General features: G+C 38.1%; 1 protein-coding gene across 1 annotated transcript in view; it reads right to left on the minus strand.

The window, feature by feature from the left end:
- Positions 1–1,109: 1,109 nt before the first annotated feature.
- LOC138854179 (nicotinamide/nicotinic acid mononucleotide adenylyltransferase 3-like) overlaps positions 1,110–21,745 on the minus strand; it is a 51,990-nt gene continuing 31,354 nt past the window's right edge. The window contains exon 3 of the mRNA XM_070095773.1: positions 1,110–6,555. Coding sequence (XP_069951874.1) covers positions 6,409–6,555 — 147 coding nt within the window. The 3' untranslated portion in view covers positions 1,110–6,408. The remainder of the gene's footprint in view (positions 6,556–21,745) is intronic.

The following is a 21,745-nucleotide window of genomic DNA, read 5'->3' on the forward strand; positions in this document are numbered from 1 at the left end:
CGCCATCTACCTAATACCTCCATCTCCCCATCTACTAACTCCCCTACTCTGTTTTTAACTGACAAATCCATACTTTCCCTAGGCTTTCTTAACTTGTTTAACTCACTCCAAAATTTTTTCTTATTTTCATTAAAATTTCTTGACAGTGCCTCTCCCACTCTATCATCTGCTCTCTTTTGCACTCTGTCACCACTCTCTTTACCTTTCTTTTACTCTCCATATACTCTGCTCTTCTTATAACACTTCTGCTTTGTAAAAACCTCTCATAAGCTACCTTTTTCTCTTTTATCACACCCTTTACTTCATCATTCCACCAATCACTCCTCTTTCCTCCTGCCCCCACCCTCCTATACCCACACACTTCTGCCCCACATTCTAATACTGCATTTTTAAAACTATTCCAACCCTCTTCAACCCACCCCCCCCACTACTCATCTTTGCACTAGCCCACCTTTCTGCCAATAGTCGCTTATATCTCACCCGAACTTCCTCCTCCCTTAGTTTATACACTTTCACCTTCCTCTTACTTGTTGTTGCCACCTTCCTCTTTTCCCATCTACCTCTTACTCTAACTGTAGCTACAACTAAATAATGATCCGATAAATCAGTTGCCCCTCTATAAACATGTACATCCTGGAGCCTACCCATCAACCTTTTATCCACCAATACATAATCTAATAAACTACTTTCATTACGTGCTACATCATACCTTGTATATTTATTTATCCTCTTTTTCATAAAATATGTATTACTTATTACCAAATCTCTTTCTACACATAGCTCAATTAAAGGCTCCCCATTTACATTTACCCTTGGCACCCCAAATTTACCTACTACTCCCTCCATAACATTTTTACCCACTTTAGCATTGAAATCTCCAACCACCATTACTCTCACACTTGATTCAAAACTCCCCACGCATTCACTCAACATTTCCCAAAATCTCTCTCTCTCCTCTACACTTCTCTCTTCTCCAGGTGCATACACGCTTATTATAACCCACTTTTCACATCCAATCTTTATTTTACTCCACATAATCCTTGAATTAATACATTTATAGTCCTTCTTTTCCTGCCATAGCTTATCCTTCAAAATTATTGCTACTCCTTCTTTAGCTCTAACTCTATTTGAAACCCCTGACCTAATCCCATTTATTCCTCTCCACTGAAACTCTCCCACCCCCTTCAGCTTTGTTTCACTTAAAGCCAGGACATCCAGCTTCTTCTCATTCATAACATCCACAATCATCTCTTTCTTATCATCTGCACAACATCCATGCACATTCAGACTTCCCACTTTGTACACCAAAAATGAAAGAAATCAGGCCATAAATAATGGAGTTCATTTCTCAGCCATTAGCAGCCCCATAGTGGTATATTTACGTATGTTTTTATGGTTGTATTCTCGTTTTTTTTTTTTAGTCTCATTTGATAGAATGGAAGATTTATTACAGAAATAAATATGATTTTGATTGCTTTCACGATGAAAAGTACCATTAAATTGTGCTCACAGTAGCGGATATGTTCAATTCTTTAGCGATGTTGAAGAGTAAACAAATGGTGTCACCATCTAATATGTGTGCGCTTGCCAGTCCCAATTCCAATACGCAGTCCAGAATGGGTTGACATTATTTATACAATTATTACAATAATGCAGTAGTCTGCATAACAGTAAATCTTCTATTTTTTTTGTGAATAAAATTTTCAAATGGTAAGCAAGAGCAATATAAGAGGGGCCTGGAGCTGTGACTAATAAACAGAGAAAATGTTATTTTAGTGCCAAGCATGTCTGCATTATTCTGGGCCCTATTTTGAAATTGGCATCTGTTGAAATTTGTGTGTAATTGGCCAAATTGCCAATTTCTGATCACTTTATTGGGTAGCTGAAATAGGCGAATGGGTGGTTTCTTGTACTCAGTCGACAGAATAGAAGCAAGTAAATAAGTAAGTTTATTCAGGTATGCACAAATACAGTTATATAGATTATCATACATAGCAACATATGTATAGAGAACTTAGGATAACCCAAAAAAGTCAGACAAAGTGACTTATTTCCATTACCTGGCTTGGGCTTGTGCCATATATGATTTTTGGTAAATATTTTTTTTTTCTCAGTTGTTTGATGGGCTATCTTATTGAAACTTGGGCAATGTATGATGGAAAGATGCTTCTTAACATACACCAAAAAAAAAAAATGGACAATAAATAAGGGAGTTCACTTCTCAGCCATTAGCAGCCTCTGCGGTGTATTTTCGTATGGATTTTATGGCTGCATTCTCGTTTTTTTGGCCTCATTTGATAGAATGGAAGATATATTACAGAAATAGATATGATTTTGATTGGTTTCATGACGAAAAGTACCTTGAAATTGAGCTCAAAGTAGTGGAAACCGATTTTTGCCGATGTTCAATGAACTTTGTGTAAGTCAAGTTGGTTAATATTATTAAGTGTATTCTAACCTAACCACTCTGTAATCCAGCAAACTCAGTAATCTGGCACACTACAGGTCTCAACGATGCCAGATTTGTGATGGAGGACCTGTACTAGGTTGCTCTCTAAAAGCAAGACAAAATTTGCTGTTGGCTCCTTGATTTATTGTATTTTGGACTGTTCATTTTTTAATAAACTTTAGAAAAGTTACCTCCCACAAAACAAGCAGCTCACTCACACTGTCACAATTATCATCTCTGAGTCAAGCAAAAAATAATAATCTTGCATGTTTCACAGAGTGATCTCTGCTTTGACAGTCTAATAGAGTAATAAAGTAACCCAAGATGAGTTCAGACTTATAATGCCATTCTAATGATATCCTCTGATTCTGAATTCAATGAAGATATAGAAAAGGAGGACAAAGAAGAAGACAAAGACAACACACAAAATAAAAAAAAAATCTCCTACCTCCACATTTAGTACTAAGTTATTACACTTAAAATAAGAACAAAAAAAATTGTAAAACAGCATAAATATTTTATTTGAGATAGCTTATTATATTACACTATTGGACAAACAAGGAATCTGCTCAATCCAAGGTTTAACCCAACAATGCTTTGGACCACATAAAAATAAGTGGACTTTAAAGGTTTTGGGCACAAGTGTAGTAAAGTTGAAAAAAACATGAACATTCAAGATAATGTGCAACAGGTCATTGTTTACTGCTAGGCTGAAATCTTATGTGAGGAATTTACACTTTCTGAAGAATTTCTGACTGATCAATATAATGAAAAACACCCCAAGAGCTTTTGCATAATTAATTTTCCCAGAGGAAAAGGTATGATCGCCTTCCAATTATGTGCAAATCATCAATACAGTGGAACCTCAAATATTGAACTGCTCCCAACTCAACCAATTATGTAAGTGTATTTTTGTAAGTGCTTTTATAAGTGTATTTTTGAGGGTATGAAATGAACTAATCTAATTTACGTTATTCCTGATGGGAATAAATTCGTTCGGTAACAGCACTTGAACAGCCGTCTGGAATGAAGAAAGTTCGATATTTGAGGTGCCACTGTATTATATCCATGTTCAACACTCTTGTATTCTACTGACATGCAAGTCATCAAAAAAAAAAAAGTCTTGCTTTCTGATAGTTCAGGCTGCATCATTTTAAAAATTAACAAAAAATATTTTTTGCATTAATGTGCACTTTGACAGTTCAAATTAATGCCATACATACATCTTTCACCTCTGGTAATGACAGCTGTATCAAATATGAGAATCAGTGCATTACCACAAAAAATACAATCCCATTCTTATGATTCATAAACCAAAATACAGTGGACCCCCGGTTAACGATATTTTTTCACTCCAGAAGTATGTTCAGGTGCCAGTACTGACCGAATTTGTTCCCATAAGAAATATTGTGAAGTAGATTAGTCCATTTCAGAACCCCAAACATACACGTACAAACGCACTTACATAAATACACTTACATAATTGGTCGCATTCGGAGGTGATCGTTATGCGGGGGTCCACTGTATATGATTACCTTCCAATTATGTGCAAATCATCAATATTATATCCATGTTCATCTGCTAATTCAAATAAATCAGCACAGAGACAGATTATGTTGAAATTGATCTGTAGTGAACTCCCACCATCACCAATAATGATGAGAGAAATAGAGCCTCATCACCACAACATTACCATCTCCCTAAACTAGCTGAAAAACCTCTATCACCAAGACAAAAAAAAAATGTGTATACAGTATATCCTGTTGGTAGGACATTGAGGCAATTACTTAAAATTTTTCCATTCTAAGCTCTTTCTTCCATCTTCAAAATCCAATACACTGAAAATTCCTTTACAACTCACAAATCTCTTTTCTTCCTTAGTATTTAACAAAGAACCAGCAAAAAGCAGACTATGTGTTGCCTTTTTTTTCTATGTTCCATAAGAGTGATGGCAAAAGCTGGCCAAATGATGTATGGGGATGGACACTCGTGCTGCTCCACATCTCATTTTCAAGTATTTATCCCAAAAGTCACCTTCTGCCTTCTCTAAATTAAAATTTTTTTACTGTTTCATATGGAAATTATTTATAACATGTAAAAAAAACTGTATGACAAACAGGTGAACATAATGAATTGTAAACAATTTTACATTATCCTACCAACCAGTCATACCCAATTTACTGGGCATAGAAGAGGGAAGAGGTATGTGGGCCATACAAACGCAACACTACTGTACTGTACTGTTCTTTCAAATGGTCTTGCCGATCTAGATTGAAATTATTAATTCTTCCTCTCAGATTTTTCAGATTCATATTCTCTACTTTTTAACAGATTGCATTTTCATTTTGCAATGTCATTTTTAAATTCACCTTAATAAGACAGCCAAATCTATAATTACTCACTGCATGCTAGTTATTACATTCTGGTTTACTTGTATCTCGTGAAGTGCTAAACCCCTGTGGGTCATTAAGCATGAGTGTTGGAGGCTCACTCCTCCATCTGCTCAATTTCTTATCTTATCTCAAAGTGCTCCAAGCCTGCTACAGTATTTTCCCATGGAACTCACAAGTTCTTAGTCATCTTGCTTTTGCTAGTACAGTAATTTTTCCATTTCTGGGGGTGACTGCAATATCCAATTTTCAAGGAACTTATGAATTTTTTATGTATATTCACACTGTATGTACATAAGTATATTAATGTGCATGTGCAAGTTTCATACTAAAAAGGAGGAGCAGAAGTAGAATTGTGAATCCCTATCCTAGACTGTTTTTAAAGGTTGAGACCTTTCTCTGTGCAAAACTCCTTTAAAAGCCATCAGAATAAACAAAATATTAAAGGATTTGAGGATTTGCAATCAGGTTCCCAATCACCGTTTTTTTCCTGGTATTCTTAATTTTATGCATATTTGTTATGTCCAAATATGGCTGCAAAACTTTCAAAGCCTTTTAACTGATGACATTAATACCAGCAGGTATTACCTGCAATACCAAAAAAAATTTTGAACAATCATTCATCAAAGTACACCATGAAAAACTTAGTGGTTATATTCAAGACACTGCCACCATTGTTAATACTAACTCATGTTTAATTTTAAACTTAAACATAAAGGGGTTAGTTGATTAGGGGTCACTGTAAGATCCACGCTCCCCCAGAAGAAAAGGTAGAATGGTTAAAGTTTGGTGGGTCATTTGAACTGTTATGACTGCACACTTCTGAGAAGACAATTATTGAATGGATGATTGATGGATGATGATGATGATGATGACGATGATGAAAGTTTCTTTCTTTTGGATCAAGGTACCTTGATGAGACAGAGTTAATGTGATTAAAAAAAAATATGGGGTTTGAAGTGTGCTCTATCTGATGTTACTGGTACATGAAAATTTACATACATATAAACTTCACACTAACATGAACAACTTTAATCCAGTTTTATATGATTTATCCAATGAGGTATATACAGGACAGGATGAAAATGACAGCCTATATAGTGAACTCCAAAATTTAAGTACTATTTACAAAAGTGTTTACCTTAAAGAAAAAAATTGAGTTAGGTACATAAACTTCGTTGGTACCTTACCCCTTGGGTTAAAAACTGTTGATATTTGTGCTACCAAACAATAACACCATCAACCAAATACTGTAAGTAGATACCGCTAAAGCATAAGTTATCCATAATTTTCTTACAAGAGAATTCCTGAGTGAAAACCAAATTTTGGTTTCTATGTAATGAATGCCTTCACTTTGCCTCAAATTTCATTAAAAAAGAAACTAAGACAACTTCCTGTTAAATTAATGTTTTACCCACAAATCTATATTGAAAACTAAAACCCTTAGTAAACCAAAAGAAGCTAATATAGACATGACAGTAGCAAGTTATAATGAAAAACTTCAAAAGAAAAACTCAAGACAAGCTAAATCAGAGGCACATGCTTCAATATATCTTTGATTAATAATGACTAGTGACTAACCTGATGGTACTGAACAACTTCCCTAGTAGGAGTCCAATCATCTTGCCGAGTCTCCCACTCACTCACGTGCACCCATGACGAAGAGTTGAGAGCTAGTCGCAGCAACTGAATGCGATCGCTGGCGCTAACCAACCCCTTTAAAAAACATTTACAAATAGTATATTATCAAAAGTACTTTAGCACTGTACATATATATGTACATTTGCCTCCTTTCTTATTGAATTTAGAAGAGAAAATAGGTTGTCTGACCAAAAAACTGGTGAATTAATTTACAAATAAATGGCTATTATATTCCTGATGACTTGATGCATACGTAGTTCATTTTCCTGTCTTTGTATTACCTTAGTGCACTGCTCAAGAGTTACAGTATTTTGTTAACCATTTGATGTTTAATTGTGTAAGCCTATTTAAATAACGCACAAACTCAATCAGTACACTTATTCAAGTGTAATAGGATTAAACAAGGATAAAAAGAATTGACGTGCTGTTGGAGTGTGAGCAAAGTAACATTTATGAAGGGATTCAGGGAAACCGGCAGGCCGGACTTGAGTCCTGGAGATGGGAAGTACAGTGCCTGCACTCTGAAGGAGGGGTGTTAATGTTGCAGTTTAAAAACTTTAGTGTAAAGCACCCTTCTGGCAAGACAGTGATGGAGTGAATGATGGTGAAAGTTTTTCTTTTTCGGGCCACCCTGCCTTGGTGGGAATCGGCCAGTGTGATAATAAAAAAAAAAAAAAAAAAAAAAGAATATGAACAAAAGCTGTAAAACATTGTTTCGCCTTAATAACAGCTTGAGCTATTATATTTTCATTATCTACAACTGCAGCATTTTCTGCAATGTAAAAATCTCTTATTCGGCCTGCATGTATAACTTTGCCAAAAATCCAATTTACAATTTTTAACACCAACTATTTCCCACTAAAAAGAGGAAATACATTCCAAATCAGCCTTCCCAAAATGGCTTGGACATCATAATTTAAATGACTAGCACAACTGCAACATCCCCAGTTGAGAGGCAGATTTGCATCTGCCTCCAGTGTAATCCTTGTTGTAATCAAATTAACTTACAATTTTAAACCAAAAATCTTACTTCTATTTACCTATCTTGAGATTGGGTACAACACAAAATGTAAAACGAACCTATGGTGTTCGTCATTAAGGTATGCCGGGTGGAAGGCACCAGGCATGTTTCAATACTCAAAGTAATATCCTAACCTGGTAGGTCTGTTGACAAGATACAATATGTGCCGGCCCTGTAATTTGAAGCAGGACGTCTTATTATCTCCTAAGGATACTGGCTCCATGTTAGGTGCCCTCTAGACCTGTGAGGTGAACAGTCCTGTGCCCATGGTACCTCTTAAGGGTCAAGTTTGTCAGACATTTTTGACTAGTGATAAATTAATGTAAGCAAAAGTCGCTGACACAAATGAAAATTGCAAAGATCATTGGATTACATAAGGCAGGTTATCAAATGAAGGAAATACAGTGGTACTTTGACTTATAAGTGCCCCAACTTATGAATTTTCCAAGTTACGAGCCGTCACTCTGTCAATTTTTTGCTTTGAGTAGTGAACCAAAATCCAAGTTACGAGCAAGCTTCAGATATGCCGCCACTCGTTGGCGGCGTATCTGAAGTAAAATCCAACTCTGTACCCAGAGGAATGTCAGGTACTTCGTCCCATCCCAAAGCTCTTCCAAGACATAACTGGAAGAATAATCCCAGACCATAGTGAGGCACCTCGTCCCGTGGTTCATGCTCGTATAAATCCGGAGAAGAGGTAACCTCCATTTCAACACTCAGAGTTTTTCCAAAAACATAAAAGTGGGTGGAATACTGAAAGTGATGGGTGGAGTAGTGATAGTGGTGGACAGGGTAGTGGTGGTGGGTGGAGTACTGATAGTGGTGGGTGGAGTAGTGATGGTGATGGGTGGAGTGTTATGGTGGTGGGTGGAGTACTGATAGTGGTGGGTGGAGCAGTGATGGTGGTGGGTGGAGTACTGATAAGTGGTGGGTGGAGTAGTGGTGGTGGTGGTGGATGGAGTAGTGAAGGTGGTGGGTGGAGTAGAGATGGTGGGTGGGGTAGAGACGGTGGTGGGTGGAGTAGTGAGGGTGGTGGGTGGAGTAGAGATGGTGGTGGGTGGAGTAGTAAGGATGGTGGGTGAATATACAATATTTCTTATTCATAAATACATTTTTCTTATTTAAAAATCAGTAACAAACAAAAATTGGGGTGGTTTGTTGGAGGCTGGAATGGATTAATGGCATTTCAATTAATTTCAATAAGGAAAATTGATTTCATATACATGTAAGAGCGAACTGAGTTACAAGCTCGGCCACTGGGAAGAGGAGGCCCAGGTTGTGTCAGCTCCTTGAGGAGAGCATTGATGATTTGCCCACATCAAAAGCACATCCAGGGAAGCTTCAAAAAAATCACCTCTAAGGTTAACTGTAATAATGTATATATCTAGAATTGCTCTGGTATCATTTGCTTAACCCCTTGACTGTCGCAACCCCATATCCTGAGGTGTCTCCTGATGTCGCAAAATTTGTAAAAAAAAAAAAAAAAAAAAAGCACATATGAAATAATAGAGAATCTTTTCCTGATTTTAATGACACCAAAAGAATGAAATTTGATGGAAAACTGACAGAATTACACTCTCACGAAGTTAGCGACCTCAGCGATATTTACGAATCGGCGATTTCACCCACTTTGAGCCCTATTTTCGGCTAATTCCATTGCTCCAGTCGACCAAACTCATAGCTATTTCTTCAGAACTCCATTTTTTCTATCAAGTGAGTACAAGAAACTGCCCATTTATTGATTTCAACTACCCAATACCGTGGTCAGAAATTTGCAATTTGGCCAATTTCACGAAAATTAAAAAATATGACAATTTCAAAATAGGGTCCAGAATGAACAATGCTGACATTCCTGGCTCTAAAATAATATTTTTTTTGTTCATCAGTCACGTCTCCAGGCCCCTCTGATATTACTCTTGCTTTCTATTTTGAATTTTTATTCAAACTATAAAAGATTTACTGTTATGTAGACGACTGCAATATTGTAATAATTGTATAAATAATATCAACCCATTCATGGGTGCATATTAGAATGGCTACTTGGACATTTATTGGAAAACGACATCATTTGTTTACTTTTGAACATCAGCAAAAATCAAACATTTCCCCTACTTTGAGCTCCATTTCAAGGTTCATTTCATAGTAAAACCAATCAAAATCACCTCTATTTCTATAATATGTTTTCCATTCTATCAAACGAGAATACAACAATAAATACTATATGAAAATAGACCACAAAGTCAGCATTTTAATTAAAAAAAAAAGGTCAAAGTTTTTTTTTTATTATTATGCACTGCGTGCTGCAGGATTTTTTTTATATGGTGCACACTGACCACACAGACCCATTCTCTCATGTGGGCCTACCAGATTTCTCCTCCTTGATTTGAAGCCGCTAGACTTTATGAGTATATATACGTCAAAAACGGTGGCTCGTAAGACATATATGTAAGACCGAAACAGTCAAAGGGTTAAATCTTTCACACAATGTGGGTAACTTTTTATGCATGACGGTGCTCCTTGCCATACTGCAAAATCTGGTCTTCAGTGGCTTCATGACTGTGATGACTGGTCATGATATTCCCCAGACTTAAATTTCACTTAGAACTTCTGTGCTGTTATAAAGGGAGATCTATTAAGGAAAGGATTTCAGTCAACTCTTCCTGAGACTAAGTTCACACCAGAGAAAGCTCAGTACACTAAAGAAAGGCTTAACACCCAAAAAAGATGACACCAAAATAGGCCGCTCAATTCGTTCTATTGAGGACATTAGTGCACTCCAGGATGATTTGAATAGACTGATGCAGTGGTCGGAGAAGTGGCAGATGCAGTTTAATGTAGACAAATGCAAGGTTCTAAATCTTGGACAGGACAATAACCATGCCACTTATAAACTGAATAGTGTAGATCTTAATACTACTGACTGCAAAAAGGATTTGGGAGTTCTGGCTAGCAGTAGTCTGAAACAAAGACAGCAGTGCATAAGTGTTCGCAATAAGGCTAACAGAATTCTTGGTTTCACATCAGTAAGTATAAATAATAGAAGTCCTCAGGTTGTTCTTCAACTCTATATATCCTTGGTTAGGCCTCATTTAGATTATGCTGCACAGTTCTGGTCACCATATTACAGAATGGATATAAATGCACTGGAAAACGTACAGAGGAAGATGACAAAGATCCCATGTATCAGAAATCTTCCCTATGAGAATAGACTGAGGGCCTCGAATCTGCACTCTCTGGAAAGGCATAGAATTAGGGATGATATGACTGAGGGGTATAAATGGAAAACAGGAACAAATAAAGGGGACGTAAATAGCATGTTGAAAATATCCAGCCAAGACAGGACTCGTAGCAATGGTTTCAAGTTGGAAAAGTTCAGATTCAGGAAGGACATAGGAAAGCACTGGTTTGGTAATAGAGTTGTGGATGAGTGGAACAAACTCTTGAGTACCGTCATAGAAGCTAAGACCTTGTGTAGTTTTAAAAATAGGTTGGATAAATACACGAGTGGGTGTGGGTGGGTGTGAGTTAGACCTGACTAGTTTGTGCTACCAGGTCTGGTGCTGTGCTCCTTCCTTAAGTGGAAGTGACCTGACTAGGTGATCATTGTTCTAAGCCGGGGGTGGCATGGACCTGCTTCACATGGGTCAGTAGGCCTGTTGCAGTGTTCCTTCTTTCTTATGTTATGTTCTTATGTTCTTAAATCTAAGACATAGTGTACTCCATTTAAGCACACAGATTGTGTGCTAATATTCTGCACAAAGGTCAAATTGATAACACTTCTTCTCAGGGTCTACATTCAACAATGTAGTTAAAACAAGTAAACACTCTGGATACAGGCTACACTCAAAAGATTATGCACAGAAATTCTAAGGTCAGAAAATTACTGTACAAAAAAGTGTTTGTGTGTGAGGCTATGTTAATGGAGACCGAGCAACTGCTCACTGTCCTCCCCAGCCAGTGGTAAAACACCATCTGGTGACCTCTGAAAAACTGTTTGGGATGGAAGATTGCACCTGGCAGTTTGCCAAATGTAGCCAAAACTACTGTATACAGTAGGGTCCCACTTATACGGCAGGTTAGGTTCCAGGCTACCGCCATTAAGTGGAAATTGCCATAAAGTAGAACGCCCATTTTTTCCACTTATAAATGCATATAAATGCAAGATAAAATTACACTAATATATATATTAAGTTAGCAATAGAACTAGGCATTAAAAAACAATAAAAAAAGTAAAATACACACATAGTACACTCGTTACTTACCTTAAAATATTTGTAGTCTTATTGTACGGGGAGATGGGTAGTATTTATAATAAGAAATCAGGTGTCGTAGGTATGGTAGCCAGCCAGGCCACCCCACCCCATCCACTCAACATGTGGTGCATATAGTATACGTTACTATTACATTATTGTGCATTATTATTTTTTTTCTTTTACTAGCTAATACCAGCTATCTCAAATACTTTTTACTTTTTTAATTGCTATTAATTGCTCATAATTTTGTGTTGCAAGTCAACTCTTACTCCAAATTAATGTTATTCATAGTTGCTACTTGTCCATTTAATTTTGTTTACCACTACTTTTTTTTAGTTTCTTTTATATTGTGTGTGAAATTAGTGTATATTCCAATTACATTATTGTTCAAGTCCCAAAACTATCTTTTGCTAGCTAGTAGCAACTACCTCATTTTTTTTTTTACTTTTTATAGTGCAATTAATTGTTCAACTTATTATATATTACAAATCAGATCTTACTCCCAAATCAATATTATATCATAGTAACTATCTGTCCATTTAACTTTGTTTACCATTACTTAATTTGGTCCCTTATATATTTTCTCCTTTATTTTAGCTTTATATAACTACCTTAGTTCATATATTCACAAATGTTAAAATAATCAAGGTGCTATTCTCAGGTGCTAAAGTGTAATAAATTCACTATTTTGCCATTATATTCCCAAGCTCCTTTATTTGATTACCACTTTATTGTTCACCACAACTTATATTAGTCCCTTTTATATTGTCTCCATTATTTTAACTTTAAAGAACTACCTACTATTATATTCCCAAGCTCCTTTATTTGATTACCACTTTATTGTTCACCACAAATTATTTTAGTCCCTTTTATATTGTCTCTTTTATTTTAGCTTTAAAGAACTACCTTAGCTCATATTTTTTTTTTTTTTTTTTAACACACTGGCCGATTCCCACCAAGGCAGGGTGGCCCGAAAAAGAAAAACTTTCACCATCATTCACTCCATCACTGTCTTGCCAGAAGGGTGCTTTACACTACAGTTTTTAAACTGCAACATTAACACCCCTCCTTCAATGTGCAGGCACTGTACTTCCCATCTCCAGGACTCAAGTCCGGCCTGCCGGGTTCCCTGAATCCCTTCATAAATGTTACTTTGCTCACACTCCAACAGCACGTCAAGTATTAAAAACCATTTGTCTCCATTCACTCCTATCAAACACACTCACGCATGCCCGCTGGAAGTCCAAGCCCCTCGCACACAAAACCTCCTTTACCCCCTCCCTCCAACCTTTCCTATGCCGACCCCTACCCCACCTTCCTTCCACCACAGACTGATACACTCTTGAAGCCATTCTGTTTCGCTCCATTCTCTCTACATGTCCGAACCACCTCAACAACCCTTCCTCAGCCCATTTGTTAAAATAATTCAGGTGCTATTTTTTAGCTTTAGAATATTTACTTTGTCTTATACTTAATTCTAACTATAGATTCACTATAAATCTTATGATTACAAGCATTGATCCTGATACCAACCTCTTACTGAATGACTTAAATGAATCAAACAGTAACTGTAATTACTACATAGCAGAACAATCAAAGGCACTTCTCTGAGCCAACAACAAGATAACCGCCTTTAACTACAATACCAGATCTTTAAGCAAACATTACGATGACCTCACAACATTACTAAATTCCCTGCATGCCAGTATGTCCATCATTACTCTCACCGAAACCTGGCTAAAACCTGATACTACAGATGTCTATGTCATTCCTGGTTACACAGCCATACACAACTGTAGGCCAGATCAACAAGGGGGTGGCACAGCTGTATACTACTCAAACCAACTAGAATGTATCACTAATACTTGCACAAGGGATGAACATGGGGAATATATAATAGCTAAATTCAAATTCAAATACGTACCTACAAAAACCTCTCGCAGTGATAAACATCTACAGAGTACCACAGTCAAACATTAGCCGTTTTAGTGAGAACCTAGGAAGTATGATAACTGATGCACGCATGAATAAAGATATCTTACTACTCTCAGGTGACTTCAGTATAAATCTCCTGCAAGACCAGGACCCACACGTTACTGAATTCACAAACACTATGAGTAACTGCTTGTTGCTACCAATAGTAACAAAACCTACAAGAATTACAGAGACTAGTGTTTCCCTACTAGACCACATCTGGACCAACACCATATCCCCTTTAAAATCAGGCATAATCACAGATAATACCACAGACCATTACCCTACCTTCCTTATAACTAATCTAGGCAAATTACCCCAAGACACTACTAAAGTTATTTTCAGACTTCACAATGAGGCAGCCATTAATAACTTCACAGCAGCAGTGACAAACATTGACTAGCACACTGAGCTAGAAATCTATACAGATATTGACAAATGTATTAATAATTTTCTAAAAAAGACCCAATACCTCTATAACAAGCACTGCCCTAAAAAAACTAAACAGATGACAGCTAAGAGACTAAACAGTCCCTGGCTAACACCCAGCATCCTCAAATTCATAAATACAAAGCACCTATACGAAGAACAGTACAGAATGGGTCACATAACCAGAGACCAAACAAAACGTTACTCATCAATCCTAACCAGCCTGATAAGAAGGGCTAAAAAATTGTATTATGAGAATAGATTATCCAACTTAAAAGGTGATATAAAAAAGACCTGGAAAACCCTATCAGAAATTCTAGGAACAAAAAAGATATCACAAAATAGTACAATTGAACTAACAAAACCAGATGAGCCCCAACTCCCACCAACTGAAACAGCAAACAGACTCAATGATTTCTTCTCCACCATAGGAAAAAACCTTGCCAATAAAATCCCAACCTCAAATACCCCACTCAATGACTACCTCACTGGCGACTACCCAAACACACTGTTCCTAGCTCTGACTAAGCCAACAGAAGTCTCCCTTTTTATCAACACACTAAAAAACAAGACAGGAGATTTAAATGCCTTACCACCCTTTATATACAAAAAAGTATCGCAAGTGCTGTCACCAATCACTGCAACACTCTTTAACAAATCCATCGAATCCTCTACCTTCCCTACAGTTCTCAAAATAGCTAGGGTCACCCTGATCCATAAAGGAGGAGACCAAACAGACTTGAATAACTATAGGCCAATATCCAACTTACACCCTCTCTCTAAAATCTTCAAAAAATTAATTCATAAGCGAATCTATTCCTACCTCATCTCCCACAACATACTCAACCCCCGTCAGTTTGGGTTCAGGCCTAATAAAAATATAAATGATGCTATTATACACATGCTGGACCAAATATACACTGCACTAGAGAAAAAAGAAGTCCCACTGGGGATCTTCATTGATTTACGTAAAGCTTTTGAAACAGTTGACCATGCCTTGCTCCACATAAAATTGTCGCACTATGGTATAAGAGGGCACTCCCTCAACTACCTAAAGTCATACCTCAGCAACAGAAGCCAATATGTGTACACAAATGTTCGCATCGCTATTGGGTCGTGCGGACGTGCTGCGCAGTAGCTCCTGATTGAGTTGGCTTTTGCGCAGTGGTGACATGTACTTAGCTCTGTGAAGACCTGTTTGCGTGCTCTCTACGAATTGAAGCAAGATGCCCTCCATCGAGCAACTTTACCAACAGCTTAAGGAAGAATTGAGGATGGCGAAGGTGGAGATTCGGCGACTGACCGAGGAAAACAAGAAGATTCGTAGTAGTCCTCCTGTTTTGAGTCCTCAGGTCAAGAAGGGAAACTGGTCAGTGGCTGGACAGCAGGGAACGAGGTTGACAATCAAGAAGACGAATGGAAAGGTAGAAACGATGAAGAAGAAAGAGACTGCCCTGGAAACTGTTGTGGAAACATCTAATACATTCTCAATGCTACCCGACGAATGTGAGTCGACTACTGGGAACATCACAACGAACGACACCAAGGAAGGTAAGAATATTGTTGTTGTTGGGGATAGCCAAGTTAGGTATATGGATAGGGCGTTCTGCTTGAAGGACAGGAGTAGGAGACAGAGAGTTTGCTTTCCTGGGGCTGGGATGGAGGATATTGTTAGCCGTCTGGATGACGTCATGAGAGGTAATGGGAGCAATCCCATTATCTGTCTCAGTGCTGGAGGCAACGATGTTGGCAGACGTAGGAGTGAAGACCTGATTAGCAGGTATAGGTCAGCAATAGAAATAATTAGGAGTAAGGGTGGGAACCCTGTCATATGTGGTATTTTGACAAAAAGAGGAGTTGGAAATGAATGGTTGTCCAGGGCAATTGGTGTCAATTGCTGGCTGGACAAATACTGTAAGGAAAATGCGGTAACATTTGTTGACAACTGGGACCTCTTCTATGGCAGAAATGACATGTATGCCAGGGATGGGGTTCACTTATCTAGGTCTGGGGTGGTAGCACTGGCAACTGCAGTGGAGGGAGCAGTTAGGACTTTAAACTAGGAATAGTTAGTGGTATGGGTTTTGGCAGGAAAACAGTGAAGTCCCAGTGTAGTAATATTACGAGTTCTAGGGGAACTAGTAATAAGCAGAACGAGGTAGATATTGAAAAGCCAGGGACTTTGGGTGATAAGGACAGTAATAGGTTTAGTAGAAAAACAGAAATGAGCAGGAAGGGTAAAGAGAAAGGAGAGTCTTTCAATGTTTATTATGCTAATTGCCGTAGTGCTAGGAATAAGATGGACGAGTTGAGATTAGTTGCTAGTGCAGGTAACATTGATGTATTTGCCTTAACTGAGACGTGGTTTAATTCAAAAAGTCGGGACATGCCTGCGGAATGTCATATTCAGGGTTTTAAATTGTTCCAAGTAGATAGAAGTATCGGGAAGGGGGGTGGGGTGGCATTGTATGTCCGAGATCGCTTGAACTGTTGCATAAAAACGGGTATTAAGTCTGAAGTAACACATACAGAGTCTGTTTGGATAGAATTTTCAGAGGGGCATGAAAAACTGATTTTAGGAGTGATATACCATCCCCCAAACTTAGATAGGGACCAAGGGAGACTACTATGGGAGGAAATTGTTAAGGCCACAAGGCACGATAATGTAGTAATTCTAGGAGACTTTAACTTTAGTCATATTGATTGGAATTTCTTGACTGGGAATTTAGAATCATATGACTTCTTAGAAGTAGTTCAGGATTGTTTTTTGAAGCAGTTTGTGACAGAACCTACAAGGGGAAATAACCTGCTTGACTTAGTTATGGCAAACAATGAATCCCTTGTTAATAATTTAGAAATTTCAGAGGAACTGGGTGCTAGCGACCACAAATCAATTACATTTAGCATTGAATGGAAGTACGATAGTAGCGATAACTCAGTAACAGTCCCAGATTTTCGCTTAGCAGATTACGATGGGCTTAGAGAACACTTATCATCTGTTGACTGGGGTAACGAAGTGAGCTATCAATATGACAGTTTTCTGAACACTATACATGCTGCTCAAAGAACGTTTATCCCATATAAAGAAATTAGATCAAATAGAAATGACCCAAAATGGATGAATAATAGGCTCAAATATCTACTAGGGCATAAGAAAGGAATTTATAGGCGTATCAAAAGAGGTGAGGGTCATCTTATGAATCAGTATATTGACATTAAGAGGGACATTAAAAAGGGGATAAGAAAAGCTAAAAGGGACTATGAAATTAAAGTTGCTAGGGATTCTAAAACTAACCCAAAAAGTTTTTTCCAGGTCTATAGAAAAAAAGTTAAAGATAAGATAGGTCCCCTTAAAAATAACTATGGGCACCTTACTGACAAAGAGAATGAAATGTGCTCGATTTTTAATAATTATTTTCTCTCAGTTTTTACACAGGAAGACACTAACAATATTCCAGTAATTAATTTTTATAGTGGGCTAGAAGAAGATAAATTATGTAACATCACAGTCACTAGTGAAATGGTTGTGAAGCAGATAGACAGACTGAAGCAAAATAAGTCGCCAGGTCCTGATGAGGTTTTTTCAAGGGTTCTTAAGGAATGCAAAATGGAACTCTGTGAACCATTAACTAATATTTTTAATTTATCTCTTCAAACAGGTGTAGTGTCTGATATGTGGAAGATGGCTAATGTAATTCCTATTTTTAAAACAGGGGACAAGTCGTTACCGTCAAATTACCGCCCAATAAGCCTGACCTCAATTGTAGGCAAATTACTAGAATTATAGTAGGTAGTAGGTTGGTAGACAGCAACCACCCAGGGAAGTACTACCGTCCTGCCAGATGACTGTGAAACAAAAACCTGTAACTGTTTTGCATGATGGTAGGATTGCTGGTTTCTTTTTCTGTCTCATAAACACGCTAAGATAACAGGGATATCTTGCTACTCCTACTTACACTTTGGTCACACTTCACAGACACGCACATGCATATATATATATACATACATCTAGGTTTTTCTCCTTTTTCTAAATAGCTCTTGTTCTTTTTTATTTCTTCTATTGTCCATGGGGAAGTGGAAAAGAATCTTTCCTCCGTAAGCCATGCGTGTCATATGAGGCGACTAAAATGCCGGGAGCAATGGGCTAGTAACCCCTTCTCCTGTATACAATTACTAAAAAAGAGAAGAAGAAAAACTTTATAAAACTTGGTTGCTTAAATGTGCGTGGATGTAGTGCGGATGACAAGAAACAGATGATTGCTGATGTTATGAATGAAAAGAAGTTGGATGTCCTGGCCCTAAGCGAAACAAAGCTGAAGGGGGTAGGAGAGTTTCAGTGGGGGGAAATAAATGGGATTAAATCTGGAGTATCTGAGAGAGTTAGAGCAAAGGAAGGGGTAGCAGTAATGTTAAATGATCAGTTATGGAAGGAGAAAAGAGAATATGAATGTGTAAATTCAAGAATTATGTGGATTAAAGTAAAGGTTGGATGCGAGAAGTGGGTCATAATAAGCGTGTATGCACCTGGAGAAGAGAGGAATGCAGAGGAGAGAGAGAGATTTTGGGAGATGTTAAGTGAATGTATAAGAGCCTTTGAACCAAGTGAGAGAGTAATTGTGGTAGGGGACTTGAATGCTAAAGTAGGAGAAACTTTTAGAGAGGGTGTGGTAGGTAAGTTTGGGGTGCCAGGTGTAAATGATAATGGGAGCCCTTTGATTGAACTTTGTATAGAAAGGGGTTTAGTTATAGGTAATACATATTTTAAGAAAAAGAGGATAAATAAGTATACACGATATGATGTAGGGCGAAATGACAGTAGTTTGTTGGATTATGTATTGGTAGATAAAAGACTGTTAAGTAGACTTCAGGATGTACATGTTTATAGAGGGGCCACAGATATATCAGATCACTTTCTAGTTGTAGCTACACTGAGAGTAAAAGGTAGATGGGATACAAGGAGAATAGAAGCATCAGGGAAGAGAGAGGTGAAGGTTTATAAACTAAAAGAGGAGGCAGTTAGGGTAAGATATAAACAGCTATTGGAGGATAGATGGGCTAATGAGAGCATAGGCAATGGGGTCGAAGAGGTATGGGATAGGTTTAAAAATGTAGTGTTAGAGTGTTCAGCAGAAGTTTGTGGTTACAGGAAAGTGGGTGCAGGAGGGAAGAGGAGCGATTGGTGGAATGATGATGTAAAGAGAGTAGTAAGGGAGAAAAAGTTAGCATATGAGAAGTTTTTACAAAGTAGAAGTGATGCAAGGAGGGAAGAGTATATGGAGAAAAAGAGAGAAGTTAAGAGAGTGGTGAAGCAATGTAAAAAGAGAGCAAATGAGAGAGTGGGTGAGATGTTATCAACAAATTTTGTTGAAAATAAGAAAAAGTTTTGGAGTGAGATTAACAAGTTAAGAAAGCCTAGAGAACAAATGGATTTGTCAGTTAAAAATAGGAGAGGAGAGTTATTAAATGGAGAGTTAGAGGTATTGGGAAGATGGAAGGAATATTTTGAGGAATTGTTAAATGTTGATGAAGATAGGGAAGCTGTGATTTCGTGTATAGGGCAAGGAGGAATAACATCTTGTAGGAGTGAGGAAGAGCCAGTTGTGAGTGTGGGGGAAGTTCGTGAGGCAGTAGGTAAAATGAAAGGGGGTAAGGCAGCCGGGATTGATGGGATAAAGATAGAAATGTTAAAAGCAGGTGGGGATATAGTTTTGGAGTGGTTGGTGCAATTATTTAATAAATGTATGGAAGAGGGTAAGGTACCTAGGGATTGGCAGAGAGCATGCATAGTTCCTTTGTATAAAGGCAAAGGGGATAAAAGAGAGTGCAAAAATTATAGGGGGATAAGTCTGTTGAGTGTACCTGGTAAAGTGTATGGTAGAGTTATAATTGAAAGAATTAAGAGTAAGACGGAGAATAGGATAGCAGATGAACAAGGAGGCTTTAGGAAAGGTAGGGGGTGTGTGGACCAGGTGTTTACAGTGAAACATATAAGTGAACAGTATTTAGATAAGGCTAAAGAGGTCTTTGTGGCATTTATGGATTTGGAAAAGGCGTATGACAGGGTGGATAGGGGGGCAATGTGGCAGATGTTGCAAGTGTATGGTGTAGGAGGTAGGTTACTGAAAGCAGTGAAGAGTTTTTACGAGGATAGTGAGGCTCAAGTTAGAGTATGTAGGAAAGAGGGAAATTTTTTCCCAGTAAAAGTAGGCCTTAGACAAGGATGTGTGATGTCACCGTGGTTGTTTAATATATTTATAGATGGGGTTGTAAGAGAAGTAAATGCGAGGGTCTTGGCAAGAGGCGTGGAGTTAAAAGATAAAGAATCACACACAAAGTGGGAGTTGTCACAGCTGCTTTTTGCTGATGACACTGTGCTCTTGGGAGATTCTGAAGAGAAGTTGCAGAGATTGGTGGATGAATTTGGTAGGGTGTGCAAAAGAAGAAAATTAAAGGTGAATACAGGAAAGAGTAAGGTTATGAGGATAACAAAAAGATTAGGTGATGAAAGATTGAATATCAGATTGGAGGGAGAGAGTATGGAGGAGGTGAACGTATTCAGATATTTGGGAGTGGACGTGTCAGCGGATGGGTCTATGAAAGATGAGGTGAATCATAGAATTGATGAGGGAAAAAGAGTGAGTGGTGCACTTAGGAGTCTGTGGAGACAAAGAACTTTGTCCTTGGAGGCAAAGAGGGGAATGTATGGGAGTATAGTTTTACCAACGCTCTTATATGGGTGTGAAGCGTGGGTGATGAATGTTGCAGCGAGGAGAAGGCTGGAGGCAGTGGAGATGTCATGTCTGAGGGCAATGTGTGGTGTGAATATAATGCAGAGAATTCGTAGTTTGGAAGTTAGGAGGAGGTGCGGGATTACCAAAACTGTTGTCCAGAGGGCTGAGGAAGGGTTGTTGAGGTGGTTCGGACATGTAGAGAGAATGGAGCGAAACAGAATGACTTCAAGAGTGTATCAGTCTGTAGTGGAAGGAAGGCGGGGTAGGGGTCGGCCTAGGAAGGGTTGGAGGGAGGGGGTAAAGGAGGTTTTGTGTGCGAGGGGCTTGGACTTCCAGCAGGCATGCGTGAGCGTGTTTGATAGGAGTGAATGGAGACAAATGGTTTTTAATACTTGACGTGCTGTTGGAGTGTGAGCAAAGTAACATTTATGAAGGGATTCAGGGAAACCGGCAGGCCGGACTTGAGTCCTGGAGATGGGAAGTACAGTGCCTGCACTCTGAAGGAGGGGTGTTAATGTTGCAGTTTAAAAACTGTAGTGTAAAGCACCCTTCTGGCAAGACAGTGATGGAGTGAATGATGGTGAAAGTTTTTCTTTTTCGGGCCACCCTGCCTTGGTGGGAATCGGCCGGTGTGATAATAAAAAAAAAATAAAAAATTATAAGAAGCCATCTCGATAAGCATAGCTTGATTAATGATACTCAGCATGGATTCACAAGAGGCCGGTCTTGTCTAACTAATTTATTAACTTTCTTCAGTAAAGCTTTTGAGGCAGTTGACCACGATAAAGAATTTGATATTATTTACTTAGATTTTAGTAAGGCTTTTGATAGAGTTCTGCACCATAGACTGTTAAAGA

Source organism: Cherax quadricarinatus, chromosome 51, assembly GCF_038502225.1.
Source record: "Cherax quadricarinatus isolate ZL_2023a chromosome 51, ASM3850222v1, whole genome shotgun sequence".
Taxonomy (NCBI): Eukaryota; Metazoa; Arthropoda; class Malacostraca; order Decapoda; family Parastacidae; genus Cherax; species Cherax quadricarinatus.